The sequence below is a fragment of the Sapajus apella genome, unplaced genomic scaffold (assembly GCF_009761245.1).
Source record: "Sapajus apella isolate SASKATOON/1434 unplaced genomic scaffold, GSC_monkey_1.0 scaffold45, whole genome shotgun sequence".
Lineage (NCBI taxonomy): Eukaryota > Metazoa > Chordata > Mammalia > Primates > Cebidae > Sapajus > Sapajus apella.
Window position 1 is genome coordinate 15,132,006 of NW_022436985.1, and position 15,925 is coordinate 15,147,930.

The 15,925-nt window shown below is 42.4% G+C and overlaps 1 protein-coding gene across 1 annotated transcript in view; it reads left to right on the forward strand.

Moving 5' to 3' along the window:
- Positions 1–15,925, forward strand: part of SCD5 (stearoyl-CoA desaturase 5) — a 171,579-nt gene that overhangs the window by 84,566 nt on the left and 71,088 nt on the right. The window contains exon 2 of the mRNA XM_032239780.1: positions 7,034–7,164. Coding sequence (XP_032095671.1) covers positions 7,034–7,164 — 131 coding nt within the window. The remainder of the gene's footprint in view (positions 1–7,033; positions 7,165–15,925) is intronic.

Genomic DNA, 15,925 nt, shown 5'->3' on the forward strand with positions numbered 1-15,925 from the left:
CCTCTGAATCTTGAACCTTGTACACCCAAACTTTTCAAGGGAAGATGTAAGATTTAACTGAGGTTCTTTGTGGTGTTATTCCATGAGATAAGTAGCCATAGAGGTCCTTGCCCTGTCATTGGCAGCCCTTTGTTGCCTTTATCAGATGCACACACACACACACACGCACGCACGCATGCACGCACGCACTCATTCATTCTCTCTCTCTGTCTCTCTGATCTGGCTGGTCAGAGAAACGTTCAGGGACTCTGGGCCAGCAGCATTAGCACCTGATGCAAGCTCATTAGAAACACAAATTGATTGGTCCCTCCCCAGACCTATTGAATTAGAATCTCTTGGGCTGGGGTCCAGAATTTGCACTTTACTAAGATCCTCTGGTCATGTGTAGGGCACATGAAAATGTGAGAATCAGTGATGCTATTGATCTCATACCATAGTCCTTTGTTTCCAGCTTATTCATGAAATGATATCAGAAATAAATTACTCCTGCTCCTACAGCTCCCCATGGAACCAGAGAGGTGTGAAGAAGCAAGGACAGGTGCAGAGAATGAACCCAGAGAATGAACTGGCTTGGTTTCAAGAAGAGCTTTCCTGAGAATTTAGAGAGATTCTCTACCTTGGCACTATTGACATGTTTGACATTTAGGGCTGGATTTTTTTTTTTTTTTTTTTTTTTTTTTTTGGAGACAAGATCTGTCTTTGTCACTCAGACTGCAGTACAGTGGTGAGATCTTGGCTCACTGCAGCTTCCACCTCCTGGGCTCAAATGATCTTCCTTCCTCAGCCCCACAAGTAGCTGGAACTACAGGCACGTGCCACTACACTTGGCTAATTTTTTGTATTTTTTTTTTTGTAGAGACAGGGTTTTGCCTTGTTGTCCAGTTGGTCTTGAACTCCTGAGCTCAAGTGATCCACCCACCTTGGCCTTCCAAAGTGCTGGGGTTACCAGCGTGAGCCGCTGCACCATGATGGGTATCCTGTGCATTGGCAGCTTCTGTGCATTGTAGGACACTGAGCAGCATACCTGGCTTCCACCCACTAGATGCCAGTAGCACCCTTCAAGTTTTGGGTTGTAACACCCAATAATGTCTCAAAACATTGCCAAATGTAGGGGGTCAGAGTGGAGACGGGAGGCAAAATATCTGCTTCCCCTTTGGAACCACAAGTTTATAGTGATGAAAAGCGTGGATGTCTTCAGAGTGGGTTACCAGGGAGGGGATCTTTTCAGAAACAAAGCATGGCATTCATGCATGGGGCAGTAATATGTGCCCGTGCTTACTGCTTGCCAGGCACAGCTCCAATTTTGCATGCAGTATCTCTTTGAATCTTTAATCTTTACAACAAACTCAGGGGGCAGACACTACTTTCTCCACTTTATGCATGAAGAAACCAAGCTTTAGAGAAATTGTCACACTGATAAGTGATTTAACAGGGATTCAATCCCAGGGCCATTTTAGCCATTATGCTGTATTGCACTTCTCTCTCTCTCTTTCTTTCTCTCTATCTCTCGTTCTCTCTCCCTCTCCATCAATGGGGCTGGGGCATTTCCCTATCTATCTTCAGAACCTGGGAAGAACTAGAGAAGAGAAACAGTCACTAATTGGCCAGAGCCCAGAACTGACTTTCAAAACACTTGAGCTGACTGGAGAAGCAGACATCAACGCACAGTGCCCTCTTCCATGTTCCCTCTTCTCACCCCAGGGGTCACCCTCTCCCCAGAAGTCTTCACCTCTTTTGGTTTCCCCTCTTCTCCTCAGTTCCCTGGGGGAAAACAGCCCACCATTGCACACCCCGAGCCCCAGCCAGCACCCAGATATCAAAGACTGTGCAGCTGAGAGCCTAGCGGGCAGCTCTCACCATCAAAGGGAGCAGTGGGGAGGTGGTGGGGAGATGGGAGGGGGGGTGGAGTGTGAACAGGACTCTGAGTTCACATAACAGGATGCCTTGTCTCATGGTGTGAGGGTCTTTACCAAGGCCCCTTGGAGAGTCAGCATGTGGTGGTAGGTTGCAGGGAGAGCAGTGCTCTCTGGATCTCATCTCTCTGTTTATAAATTGAGAGGGTGGGGCCACATGGTGTCTAAGAGAGGGTGTACCTTATGAGGCAGGAGTTTCTCAGCCCTGGTTTTACATCAGAATCATCTGCCGAGAGAGATGCCTGCTGTTTGGCCCCCATCTCTGATGCAGTTGGATGTTTAAGATCTCAGGTGACCGCAGTGCACAGCCAGGGTGGAGAACCGCTGCACTTGCCTGAAAGGGCTTGGGGTTGGACTGATCTGGTGTTGGAGTTCTGGCTTTATCACTTGGAGGTCCCAAGGCATTTATATAATGTCTCTGGGCCTCAGTTGTGCAAATAGGTAAAATAGAAATTATGATATCTACCGCATAGGAGTGAAACAGGAGAATTAGGTATATTGGTAAAGTGACAGCCCAGGGCAGGCCGTCAGTGAGTCTCTACTCCCTTCTGACTTTCTAATAGGCAGGGATGTTCCTGACCTGTTGATGGACACTTGGATGATTTCTGTCTTTTGGCTATTGTGATAATACTGCTATGAACGTGGACATATAAGTATATGTTTGAATCCTGTCACTGCTCTCAATTCTTTTGGGTAAACACCTAGAAGTGGAATTGCTGGAGCAAATGGTAAGTTTATGTTTTACATTTCCTTCCATCCATCAGATCCTCTTTTCCAACCTCAGGGCTTTGCATCTGTGAGTCCCTCTGCCTGATCTTGCCTCCTCTGAACCTTGCTCAGTTGACTTCTCCTTATAAGTGTTAGCCTAAATTCTTGCTGCTTTTGCAAAGCTTTCTCTGGTCTCCCAAACTAAATTATCTACTTTTTAACCTCTCTTTTCTTATTCTGTTTATTGCTCTGCAGCACTTTCCATACTTTGTCATTATATAGCAAGTAACTTACTTTTCAAACTCCCGTTAAACTCCCAGTTCTGAGCTCAGTGGCTGGTACATAATAGTAGCTCTAAGCAACTGTCTCATAAAGTCCTAGCTCTTCTGACACTCATGTTTATGACAAGCCGAGGCTGAATGGGATGCAGAATGATGCTGTAGGTATTATGGGGACGGGGTAACTTGCAAGCTGGTAAGGGCAGAAAGGTAAAACCAGAATTTTGACTTTCAGCTTGTGTTTTGAGCTGGCTAAAAGGACATGATTTATTCAAGTTCCTCCTGCAAGGATGAACTCTGCTTGCAGGGCACAGGCAGTCAGCAGGGGCATTTAGAATGTAGGCTCTTCCTGCCTTGGATTGTATCCTGGCTCTATCACTGTCTAGTTTTCTTCATCTATAAGATGGAAATCATAATGGTACATACCCCTACACTTGTGGTGAGAATTAAATGAGTTACTGTGCTTACAGAGGGCCTGGCACATTGAAAGCTCTCAGTCAATGGTAGCTCTTATTATTTATTAACGTTCACTCTGACGCTCTAGAGATATAGATTGTAAGTGAAGGTTGGAGAGCTCTGCCAAGTGCTTCCTTCTGTCGAGCGCTCAGGGATGGTCTGGGAGGGGGCCATCCATCTCTTTCTCTGATCAGGTCCGGAACTGAGGGAGTTTTACTTTTTGCTTTTTAGCATCTCTCTAGGACTGTTCTCTGTTGTATGGTCAGGAGGGGGTCACGACAATCATTATGAAAACAGTGTACCAAACAGGGAAATCAGGTCAGATAGGAGGTTGTGCCTTCCACACAGAAGCCAAAAGAGCTTTGGTCTCTGCCTCTTCCCATCCCTGGCTGCTAGAGCTTGGGATTGTGATCCAAGTGTGGGCAATGAGATACTTCTGCCTTAGATTGGTAGAATCCCTAACCACCAATCCTGGGTGGTCTTGATAGCTTCAGGCATATGTATAGGGTCAAATAGAGACTCTTCTTGGCCTGTGTCTAAGATTCAAGGGTCCAAGGTGTGACACGTGTCTGGTGGTGGCAAGTATCAAGGGGTGATGGTCCCTGTGGGAGCATCCCAGGCCAATGGTTGGTTTTTGATTGCTTCGTTCTGCTTTGTGATGGGTCTATTTTATTTTAAGAAAATATATATAATAACAAAATCCAATGGGAATTCAGTAATTTTTTTTTAAATAATGGGTTTTGGAGCTATGACTCATATACTGTGCAACTCACCTACTTAATGTATACAAGTCATTTTAGTATATTTGCAGAATTGTGCAACTATCCCTAAAATAAATTTAAAAAACAAAACAAAACTTACTTTTCAAACTCCTGTTAAACTCCCAGTTCTGAGCTCCGTGGGATAAAAAATTTATTTTAGCGATAAAAAGTTTATTTTATCCTTAAAATAAATGTAGGGATAGTTGTACAATAAACCCATTAGCAGTCACTCCCCCTTCCCCTTGCCTCCACCCCCTACCCCATGCAACACCAGCCTGCTTTCTTTCCCTATAGATGGTAAACTATTTTGCAATCAGGATTTAAGATGTACCTTCCTTCCATGAAGGGAAGGTTCCTGCTTATGTCTTATATTAAAGTTATCTATCATTGCATAACAAATTACCCCCAAATCTAGCAGTGTAAAACAAAATATATTTATTTTCTTACAGTGTTTGTGGGGTAGGAATCCAGGTACAGCTTAGCTGGATCCTCTGCCCCAAGATCTCTCATGAGGCTACAGTGTGTTGGTCAGGGCTGCAGTCTTGCCTGAAGGCTCGACTGAGGAAGGATCTCCTTCCAAGCTCACTCACGTAGTTGTTGGTAGGATTTGGTTCCTTGAGGGCTGTTGGACTGGGGACTTCATTTCCTTACTGGCTGTTGGCTGGAGGAACCCTCAATTCTTTGCCACATGGGCCTCCCCAGCATGGAAGCTTACTTTATCAAAGCCAGCTCAAGAGAGAATCTGCTAGCAAAACAGAAGTCACAATCTTTTGTAAACTAATCGTGGAACTGACATTCCCTCAATATTGCTATATTCTTTTGGCTAGAAGCAAGCTACTAATAAGGAAGAGACTACACAAGGCCATGCATGCCAGGAGATGGGGAGCAAGCACATGGACCATCTTACAGGCAGCATAGCCTATCTTGCAGACCATCCCTGAGTTCTCTAGGCTGCTTTGTACATTTTTTAATCCCTGCTTTTGTTTTTTTGCTTGAGCTAACTGGAATTAATGACTCTCGTTTGCATTCAGACTGCCATACTTGTTTGTTGCTTACAGTTCTGTCATCTTGTGATTCTGTTTTCTGTCGATTCAGCACCTTTCTCTGTATGGTATGAGCTGCTTGGTAAAGTATTTGACATTGCCCATTACTCCTTTTATCCCCTCAAAGTCACCAGTTCCGTGTCTGAATATTTCATTACCTCAGAGTTAGCTACTCAGCATCCATCTGAACACTTGTTTGAATATGAGTCTCCACAAAGATCATAGAAGAGAAATTAAAAGCAGAGAATTAGCACTGTCAGAATAGGAAAACTGAATCCTGTTAATGGGACAGCTGATAAGTCTTCACATTCAGCCTAGGGTTTTTGTGGTTTTTCCTCATTTGGGTCATGACCAAAGGGTTGGTTTCCTCCCAAGAGCTTTGGCAGAATTTAAGCATCAGAAATCCAGTACAAGCTAGTTTAAGCAAGGAAACAGAGTTTGTTAGCTCTAGTAACTAGGACATACTGTGGAGGCTCCCAGGATCAAAAGAAGAATGACAGAGCTCCTGGTCAGCAACCAGTGGCTCAAAGCAGGTTTGGCTCTTGTGAGCCTCTTCATTGTCTTCGTGCCTCACTTTCTTGGCCTCAAGATTTGCTATCATATTATCAGGTTTCTTCAGCTGGGTAGTATGTAATCTTTGGTAAATACAGCTTCAGCTTTGAGCCTGAAGAGGGAAAAGGATTGGCTCAGGTGTTTATTCTCATGTCCAGGAAGATGAGGCACTATGTTAGGCCAGGGCCAGGTCACATGGCCAAATTCCAGTTGGAAGACCATGGGAAAGCAGCAGCCACCACTGCACAGTACAGGCACTGCCTTGAGCCACTGTCAGTGCCGTAGGGATGGACAGACAACCATGCAAGTGGTCCCTAAATTACTGGAGATTCCTAAAAGGACAAGGCAGTGTCTGTGATAAAGGCCTGACTGGGAAATGTGGATTAGAGTCATCCTTTTTTAGCCAATGTTTTTCATGGAGTTTTGGAATTAATTTTATTGGACCCAAGATTCAGCCTACTGGCAAAATAGAATCACATTGAATTTTTCCATTCTAGATTTTACTTGTTCCCTAACTACTTGACAGTTGAAAAAAATTGTTAGTAGAGACAAAAAGGTCAGGGATGACATGGAAAATGACTGTCCATTTCATGGACTCATGACCAAGGTTAAGTTACAATAACAAAGGACGCCAGAGCTTTTTATTTACTGCTGCTTTCTGTGATTTGTGGGCAGATTGTTGTTTTCTGCTTTTAATCTTTCAAGTAAGGAATGGTTTGTCATGTCCATGAAAACCACATGTATTCAGGGACCTCTTAATCTTACAGTTAAGGGTAAATCTTGTTTTTAGAACCATATAAATATAGATTGAGATCAAGATCAGTCAAACACCTCTGGAAAATGTAATATTGTGCTCTCTTGTCAATATATCGGTGTATATTGACACCGATAATGGGCACTGCCACTTAGAAATATGCTTTTCACATAAAACTTACCCTGGCATAGGTGCCAATTAAGAGTACAGCTCAGTCTCTGCTGTGCCGATAGCGTACGGGTGAAATTGAATTGTGAATGTACATTGACACGGTTGTGACTTTGCATTAAGACTGGCAAGAAACATTAGCAAATAAAAGATTTGTTTGATATAGGGAAAAATATTCAAAGGTCAAAGTTTGCTGAAGAAAGTTCTCTGCTTCCGCCTGCTACTAGGATACTACAAATCAGTAAGAAGGCTGTCTCCTCTCAAGTCATTGATTTTTCATGTTACAGATTCCACCCCTGACACCGTTTCACGTGTGCCCCTGTTCAGGAGAGAAAAAGCATGGGGGCTGTTTGAAACCTCAGGGACCGTTGTTGACCTTGTCCCCGCTTGTGTTTTGCAGCCTACTTCTGCTTCCTCCTGACCGCCCTGGGTGTGACAGCTGGTGCCCATCGCTTGTGGAGCCACAGGTCCTACAAGGCCAAGCTGCCTCTGAGGATATTTCTGGCTGTCGCCAACTCCATGGCTTTCCAGGTGGGGATGGAGGGTCCTCTCTGTGTTGGGGACCCAGTGCAGATGACAGCATGGGAGGAGGGGAAAGATGGGCTGACACCTCTCCACCCCCATCCTAGGCTCAGTGTTCAGGCCCCAAGCACGCCCAGTCTGTCCCGTTTTTATCTCTTGGTAGTTTTTAGATACAGTAAAATGTTTGTGCCCTAAGGTATGCTGAACTACAGAGGGGAAAGGAGACTCCTCTATCCAGAGCCCATGCTGTGAACATACCCTGAAAGCCTCAACACATGTCTAGCCCTAACCAGGGGCCCAGTTCTGTGATGAGCACACTGATGTGCATATAGTATTTGATCCACGTAGTAGCCCTGTGAGCTAGATGTTACATGTGTGTCCATTTTACAGATGAGGAGAATGAGATTCAATGAAGTTAAAGAACCTGCCCAAATTATACGCCTACAAAATAGTACATTCGGGGGTAGGCAACTGCAGGCCAGCCTGACTCCAAGTCACTGCTCTTACAAAACCTAATACTGAGGTTGCCCTGCAAGGTCATGGTGGAAAGACTATTCCATCTGAAGTTTGAAGACTCAGGGATTTTACTCTGATGGCTGCTGGCTGTGAATCACTTCCTCAACTTTACAGTTGAGAAAAACCTTTACAGTTTCTTTTCTGTAAAAATAAGAATAAAACTTCATCCTCAGGGTTGTTGTAAAATCAATGAAAATGGCAAGGAGCTATAAAAATGTAAGAGGCGGCCATCACTGCCCTAGGATTAGGCCATATTCTTTAGCGCTATTGGAGTCCCAAACCATTCCCCACCTCCTTGGGTACTTTCCTTGGGTACTTTTGGTTTGGTCATGGATCTCTTGTTTTCCCAATTCCTAATCTGGGTGAGAACAACTTGTTTTCAAACTTTCTGCCCACATATGAGTGCAGATGATTCCAGGCCCCATGCATTTACCCACTGGGAAGGAATAGTGACTGCCAAAAGTGCTCTAAAGTCCAGGGAAACAGGTGACCCAGGAGCTTCCCTGTGGCCCTCAGACACACAGCTCATGTGGCCACCTCTGCCATGGGCCCCCCATTCCTATAAGATAACCTGATGCCGCGTATTTCTCTAAGTGCTCTTGTAGTTCAGAATTCATTTCCTTGTTTTAGGCTTCTCTCATACAGTGTGACTTTTCATAAAGCACATAGGATATAACACAATGGATCAGTTAGGGGACGCAACTGGTGGTGTGTATATATACTGCTTGTAATTCAAGCACAGTCAGGAATTAGTACGAGGGTCCCAGGAAATAAGCTATTATGTACTAGGAAGTAGTTGGCAGCTTCCTGGTTTCATGGTCTTTTGTTCACCACTGGCAGTGTGAACTATGTGTACTTTATTTTGACTTCAACCATCTTATTCCAGTGTTGTGCTTTCAAAATAATAATTGACTTAGGTCCTAGATGACATTTAGGACCTAACTGGATAATTTTCATATATTGTGTGCAAGCAGTCCATTCTTTATAGCCTCCAAAGACACACTCATGTCGTTATAAAATGTGTCTGTTGGAACTTTTTCCAAGATAAATAGCTTGTAACTGAAGCCTAAAACTCTGATTTTTCTTTTCCTCATGAAATTATTTGTTTATAACTCAAAATCTGAAAACCTATGTTTTCTTAACAAAACACCACATAACAGAATTTAGACTGTGCTATTAAATTTATTTTAGGGAGAAAGTACACTATAGATGGAAATACCCAGGTCCTGGAATAAATGCTTGGCCCTGACATTTGCTAGATACGGGCCTTTCTGCAAGTTTCAGTTCCTTTATCTGCAAGGGGGCGATAATAATCTTTGCCTCACAGAGTTGTTGGGAGGATTAAATAATGAATAAAAAGTGTCAAGCTTATAGAAGCACTTGGTGAATATTGTTCTCCCCTTCTCTTTTATGAGAATTGATATATTGTTTACTTGGTTTCTGTATGTTAATATCTATCATATAAAAAACAATTAGTGATTGTTAGGAAAATAAAAAATAAATGAACAGCTTTAAAATGTAGTTTTAGAAACCGTCAAATTTGAACTATGCATACTTTTTCAAGGCCCATATTTGTAATGGATTTTTAAAAATTCATTCAACAAATATTTATTGAGCACCTACTATGTGGCAGGCACTGAGAAGGCACGGTGAGAATAACAATGAGCCAGGAGTCACAACCCTCGCCTTCATGGAGCTTTTCTGTCTAGTAGGTTATTAGAATCCCCAGCTTCCCAGTGGAAGTTTCAGTGCTTCATGGGCTTGGGGTTGTATAACAATGTCACTTTAGACCTAGATGAAAGGCATTTGTAACATCAGCATAGGGCCAGTTTCCATACATGCAGAACTGTGTCAGTGGGAGAGAACTAGAACAGAACTAGAACTAGTCACTGTCTAGAACAGTTGCTCGAAACCACTTAACCCTGTGAGAAGAACAACCTGGGGAAGTGTTAAAATGCTATGCTCTGCCAGTGTAGGATGGTGACTTATAACCCTGACTTAATGCAGTCATTGATTTGGTTTCCCTTTGATAATCCAGGGGGTTTTAAAGATAGCTTTAAAGATTCTCTCTCTTCCCTCCTTCACCCGAATGGTCATGCCATTGACCAAAATGGACAAGTCATGCCATAGTTGTCTCAGTTTGGGATCAGCAGGGCTTTTGCTAGATGCTATAAATAAGACCTTGATCATTAAGAACAGTGTTCTTAAAGTTGAAACTTAAACATTTTAAATCGTTTTCTTTTTCTTCTATAGAAGATGTGTGTATGGGGCTGAGGGGTGATAGTGGGAAAAGTGGAGATACTTTTAGTCTAAAAAGATGGTGATGGGCTGGGTGTGGTCTCTCATACCTATAATCCCAACACTTAGTGAGGCTGAGGCAGGTAGATCACCTGTGGTCAGGAGTTCAAGAGCAGCCTGGCCAAAATGATAAAACCACGTCTCTTCTAAAAATACAAAAATTAGCCGGGCATGGTGGTGCATGCCTGTAGTCCTATCTATTTGGGAGGCTGAGCCAGGAGAATCATTTGAACCCAGGAAGTGGAGGTTGCAGTAAGACAAGATCTTGCCACTGCACTCCAGCCTGGGCCACAGAGTGAAACTCCATCTCAAGAAGGCAAAAAAAAGAAAGATGATGATGGGGCAGGAATGTCTGACAAGGAGCTGTAAAGTCCTCTGTCCCCCTGAACCCTTGCATTCAGCAGAGACCCCCTGAGTTCCTCTCTGGTCCATCCTCCTTCCTTACCAGTAGGATGAAGTCAGCCTAAAGACTGCTTGCAACTTCCTTATAATTTGCTCCAAGTCAAATATGGACCCAGATAAGAGATTCCTGTTCTCCAAGAGTTAAGTTTTCAGAAGCAAGGGCCAAGATTCGGATTTGTGCTGTCACACTCATGCATCTACTCCTGCTGGCTGCCTCTGGGTCTCTCACAGACCCAGACCAACCAAAAGCACCTGCTAGATGCTTCAGCCTACTCTGCATAATTCCTCATCAGATCATGGTAATGAGGCATTGGATTGAGAGCTGGAAGAGAACTAAAGGGATTCAGCCTAAATTCTCATATTTTATAGAGGAGTAAACAGAGAATACCAGTGACTTCTCAAAGTTCACACAGCTAGTGACTGGATGGACAGACTGAAACCCCTGTCTCCTGAATCAGGCCACCCATTGCATATTCTTATGTGATGTACTACAGTGTGATTTCTAAATAACATAGAGTCGAGTCTTGTTTTTTTGTTTTGTTTTGTTTTTTAAATCCTCTCTGATAGTCTCTGTCTTTTAACTGATATAGTTGGACTAGTATCTACCAAGTTACCAATTATTGATATAGTTGGATCAATATCTACCAAGTTTCTGTTTTCCATTTGCTGCTCTTTTTCTTACTTTTTATTTGTGTATTCTACTCTTTTTCTATTTTTATGTGGTCTTAATGGACCATTTTGTATAAGCCTATTTCTCTCTCCTTTTAGCATACCAATTATACTTCTTTTTAAAGAATTTTTATGGATTTCCCTAGAATTTAGAATATACATTTACAACTAATCTAAACCCACTTTCAAATCACACTATACCGCTTCATAATGGTAATCTGCAGTAGTGCAAGTACCTTATAACAGAGTATTCCCAATTTCCCCCTCCTATCTCTTATGACATTGTTGTCATTCATTTTACTTATCCATAAGCTATAATCACTAAACAAATTGTTACTATTATTATTTTGAACAAACTGTTATGTGTTAGATTAAGAATAAGAAAATTAAAATTTCTATTTTACCTTCACTTATCCATATGTATATCTGGGTTTCTGATATAATTTTTCTTCTCTCTGAAGAGCTCCTTTTACAGCATATCAAAAAGCTTATCCATCACAATCAAGTCACCTTCATCCCAGGGATATGCAAGGCTGGTTCAACATCCACAAATCTATAAATGTAATCCACCATATAAACAGAACCAATGACAAAAACCACATGATTATCTCAATAGATGCAGAGAAGGCCTTCGACAAAATTCAGCAGCTCTTTGCTAAAAACTCTTGATAAACTAGGTATTGATGGATCATATCTCAAAATAACAAAAGCTATTTATGACAAACCCACAGGCAGTATCATACTGAATGGGCAAAAGCTGGAAGCATTCCCTTTGAAAACTGGCACTAGACAAGGACGCCCTCTCTCACCACTCCTATTCAACATAGTCTTAATTGGAAGTTCTGGCCAGGGCCATCAGGCAAGAGAAGAAATAAAGTGTGTTCAAATAGGAAGAGAGGACGTCAAATTGTCCCTGTTTGCAGATGACATGATTGTATGTTTAGGAGACCCCATTGTCTCAGCCTAAAATCTCCTTAAGCTGATAAGCAAATACAGCAAAGTCTCAGGATACAAAATCAATGTGCAAAAAATTGCAAGCATTCCTATACACCAATAGACAAAGAGAGAGCCAAATCATGAGTGAACTCCCATTCATAATTACTACAAAGAGAATAAAATACCTAGGAATACAACCTTTTACCATTTTTTGCAAGGCAGGTATGCTAGTGACAAATCCCCTCAATTTTGGTTTGTCTGAGAAAGTCTTTTTTTTTTTTTTTCTTTTTCTTTAAGAGACAGGGTCTTGCTCTGTCATCGAGGCTGGAGTGCAGTGGTGCGATCATGGCTCACTGCAGCCTTGAACTCCTGGGCTTAAGTGCCCCTCACACCTCAGCCTTCCTAGTAGCTAGGATTATAGGCATTTAGCACTACACCAAGCTTGAGAGTCTTTATTTCTACTTTATTTTCGAAGAATAATTTTGCTGGGTACAGAATTCTAGGTGGGTGGGTTTTTCTCTTTCAACACTTAAATCTTGTATTTCACTCTCCTTGTTTGCATGGTTTCTAAAGAGGAGTCTGGTATAATTCTTCTCACTCCTGTCTAGGTGAGGAGATATTTTTTCCGCTCTTGCTTCTTTGAAGATTTTCTCTTCATCTTTGATTTTCTGCAGTTTGAGTATGATAATGCCTAAGTGTAGGGTTTTTTTGGTATGTATCCTGCTTGGGATTTTTTGAATTTCCTGGACTGTGGTTTGGTGCTTGTCATTAATTCAGAAAACTCTCAGCCATTATTACTGAAATATTTTCTTTCTTTCTTTTTTTTTTTTTTTTTTTGAGACAGAGTCTTGCTTTGCCTGGGCCGGCAGTGGCGTGATCTCTGCAACCTCCACCTCCCAGGTTCAAGAGATTCTCATGCCTCAGCCACCACCATATCCAGCTAATTTTTACATTTTTAGTAAAGACAGGGCTTCACCATGTTGGCCAGGTGGGTCTCGAACTCCTGGCTTCACATGATCCGCCTGCCTCGGCCTCCCAAAGTGATGGGATTACAGCCATGAGCCACTACACCCAGGCTGTTCCTTTTGTTTGTTTGTTGTTGTTGTTTTTGAGATGGAGTCTCTGTTGCCCAGGCTGAAGTGCAGTGGCATGATCTTGGCTCACTGCGACCTCTGCCTCCTGGGTTCGGGTGATTCTTCTGCCTCAGCCTTCCAAGTAGCTGGGACTATAGTCACCAGCCACCATGCCTGGCTAATTTTCATTTTTTTTTTTTTTTTTTTTTTAGTGGAGATGGAGTTTCACCATTTTGGCCAGGCTGGTCTCGAACTCCTGACCTTGTGATCCACCCACCTCAGCCTCCCAAAGTGCTAGGATTACAGGCATGAGCCACCACACCCAGCCCAGCCTGTTCCTTTTTTTATTCTCCTTCTGGGATTCCCACTGCCCATGTTACACCTTTGATAATTGTCCCACAGCATAGATTTTTTTAAATTATTTTTTATTATTTCCATAGATTTATTTTTTATTATTTCCATCCTTTCTCTTTTCATTTCAGTTTGGAAAGTTTCAATTAATATAGCTTCAAGCTTACTGATTGTTTCCTCAGCCACTTCTAGTCTGCTGATGAGCCCATCAAAGGTATTTGCCGTTTGCTACAGAGTTTTAACTTCTAGTGCTTCCGTTTCATTCTTTAAGTTTCTGTCTGCCTTCATTGCCCATCTGTTTCTGAATGTTGTCCACTTTTCCATTAGAGCCCTTAGCATTTTAATCATAGTTGTTTAAAATCCTGTTCTGATAATTTCAACATCTCTGCCATAAGTGAGTCTGGTTCTGATGTTCGCTTTGGCTTTTTAGATTGTGCCTTTGCCTTTTAGCATGCTTTGTAATTTTTTTGTTCAAAGCTGCACATGATGTACTGGGTGAAAGGAATTGAGGTAAATAGGCCTTTAGTGTGAGATTTTATGTTTATCTGGCTAGGCATTAGGCTGTGTTTATTGGAGTTTATGGTAAATAGGCCTTTATTGTGAGGTTTTTATGTTTATCTGGCTAGGGATTAGGCTGTTATTTGCTGTAGCTGTTGTGGCAGAGGCTAACATTTCCTCTAGAGTCCTTGCTTTTATCTCGCTTATTGCCTGGGTTTTCCTAGATACTTCTTCTTGAATAGGGTCTAAGTCTTTCAGTTCTTTCAGTTGTAATGCCTTGCAGTTATACTGGAGCCCTGTGTGGTGATAAGGTGGGGGAAGAGGAGAAGCATTCTATAGAGTCAGCATTCTATGACTAGGTCTCAGTCTTTTTTGTGCCTGGGTTGAGTATTTTCCTCCCCCCAGGTTGATTAGGGTTTGGTAAACTCAGTTGGTTAGGCTCTGGTAAAATAGTTTCTCTCGAGGACAGGGCTTGTTAAGGAGAACAGAGAGCTCCGGGTGTATTTCAAAATGATTCATTTTCTCCTCCACTTGTGGGAAGAACAGGGGACTTTTCTTAGATCTTCATAGTGAGAGTTTGGTAGGGGTTTTAGAGGTAAAATTCATGAAAGTATTGGGCCTTTAAGGACTAGACACTCTTGGAGTTTTTAACTCTCAAGATGTCCACACTGAGCCTCCAGCAACTCATCAGTTACAGTTTAAAGAGTTCCTGCCTGGACAGGCTCTCGCTGCGGGCTGCTTTCTGCTCTTGGCCTTGTGCTTCTGGTAAGCTGTGATTCTGGTCAGCCAGCTGTGCATTGCCCGTCTCTAGTTTTTGAGGCAACAGTTTATCTTGTGATCTTAATTCTTTAGAGGATAGAAGAAGAGTTGTTGATGTTCAATTTGTTCAGCTTTTTCTTATTGTGAAGATAGAAGTGATGACTTCTAAGCTCCTTACATGTTGGACCAGAAAGTAGAAGCCACAATGTATTATGATTGGACCAAACTTTACATAAAAAGATGTCAAGTAAATCATGCAATAATGGGTCATGAACTTTGGCAAGAATATGATAATCACAACAATAACAACAATAGTAAAATGAAACAATTATTGAGTACTAACTGCATACCAGCTCTTCATTAAGTACTTTAACAGTCATTGATAGGCTGGGCACAGTGGCTCACATCTGTAATTGTAATCCTAGCACTTTGGGAGGCAGGGGCGGGCAGATGCTTGAGGTCAAGAGCTGAGACCAGCCTGGCCAACATGGTGAAATCTAGTCTCTATTAAAAAACAAAATTAGGGACAGGTGTAGTGGTTCACGCCTGTAGTCCCAGCACTTTGGGAGGCCGAGATGGGCACATCACTTGAGGTTGGGAGTTTAAGACCAGCCTGACCAACATGGTGAAACCCCATCTCTACTAAAAATACAAAATTAGCCAGGTATGGTGGCTCATGCCTGTAATCTCAACCACTTGGGAGGTTGAGGCAGGAGAATCATTTGAATCCTGGAAGTGTAGGTTGCCATGAGCCAGGATCTTGCCATTGCACTCCAGCCTGGTCAATAAGAGTGAAACTCTGTCTCAAAAACAACAACAAAATTAGCCAGGCATGGTGACATGTGCCTGTAGTCCCAGCTACTTGGGAGGCTGAGACAGAGAATTGTTTGAATCTGGGAGGTGGAGGTTGCAGTGAGTTGAGATTGTGCCACTGTACTCCAGCCTGGGTGACACAGCAAGACTCTGTCTCAAAAAAAAAAAAAAAAAAAAAAAAGTCATTGATAATGCCCCTACAAGGTAGTACTGCTGTTTTTCTCATTTGATAGGTGAGAAAACAGAAAAGTGGTTATGTAACCTGTCCAAAGACATTTGGATTTATGTGACAGTTTTATGTGACTGAAGAGGGGATTAAATGTAGGCTCCTGGACTCCAAAGGTCACCTTTTTACTACTGTGCTGTAATGCAGTAGTCTTCAGTCTTTATGGCACCAGAGACCAGTTTCATGGAAGATAATTTTTCCATCGATGGGGGCATGGTTTCAGGATGAT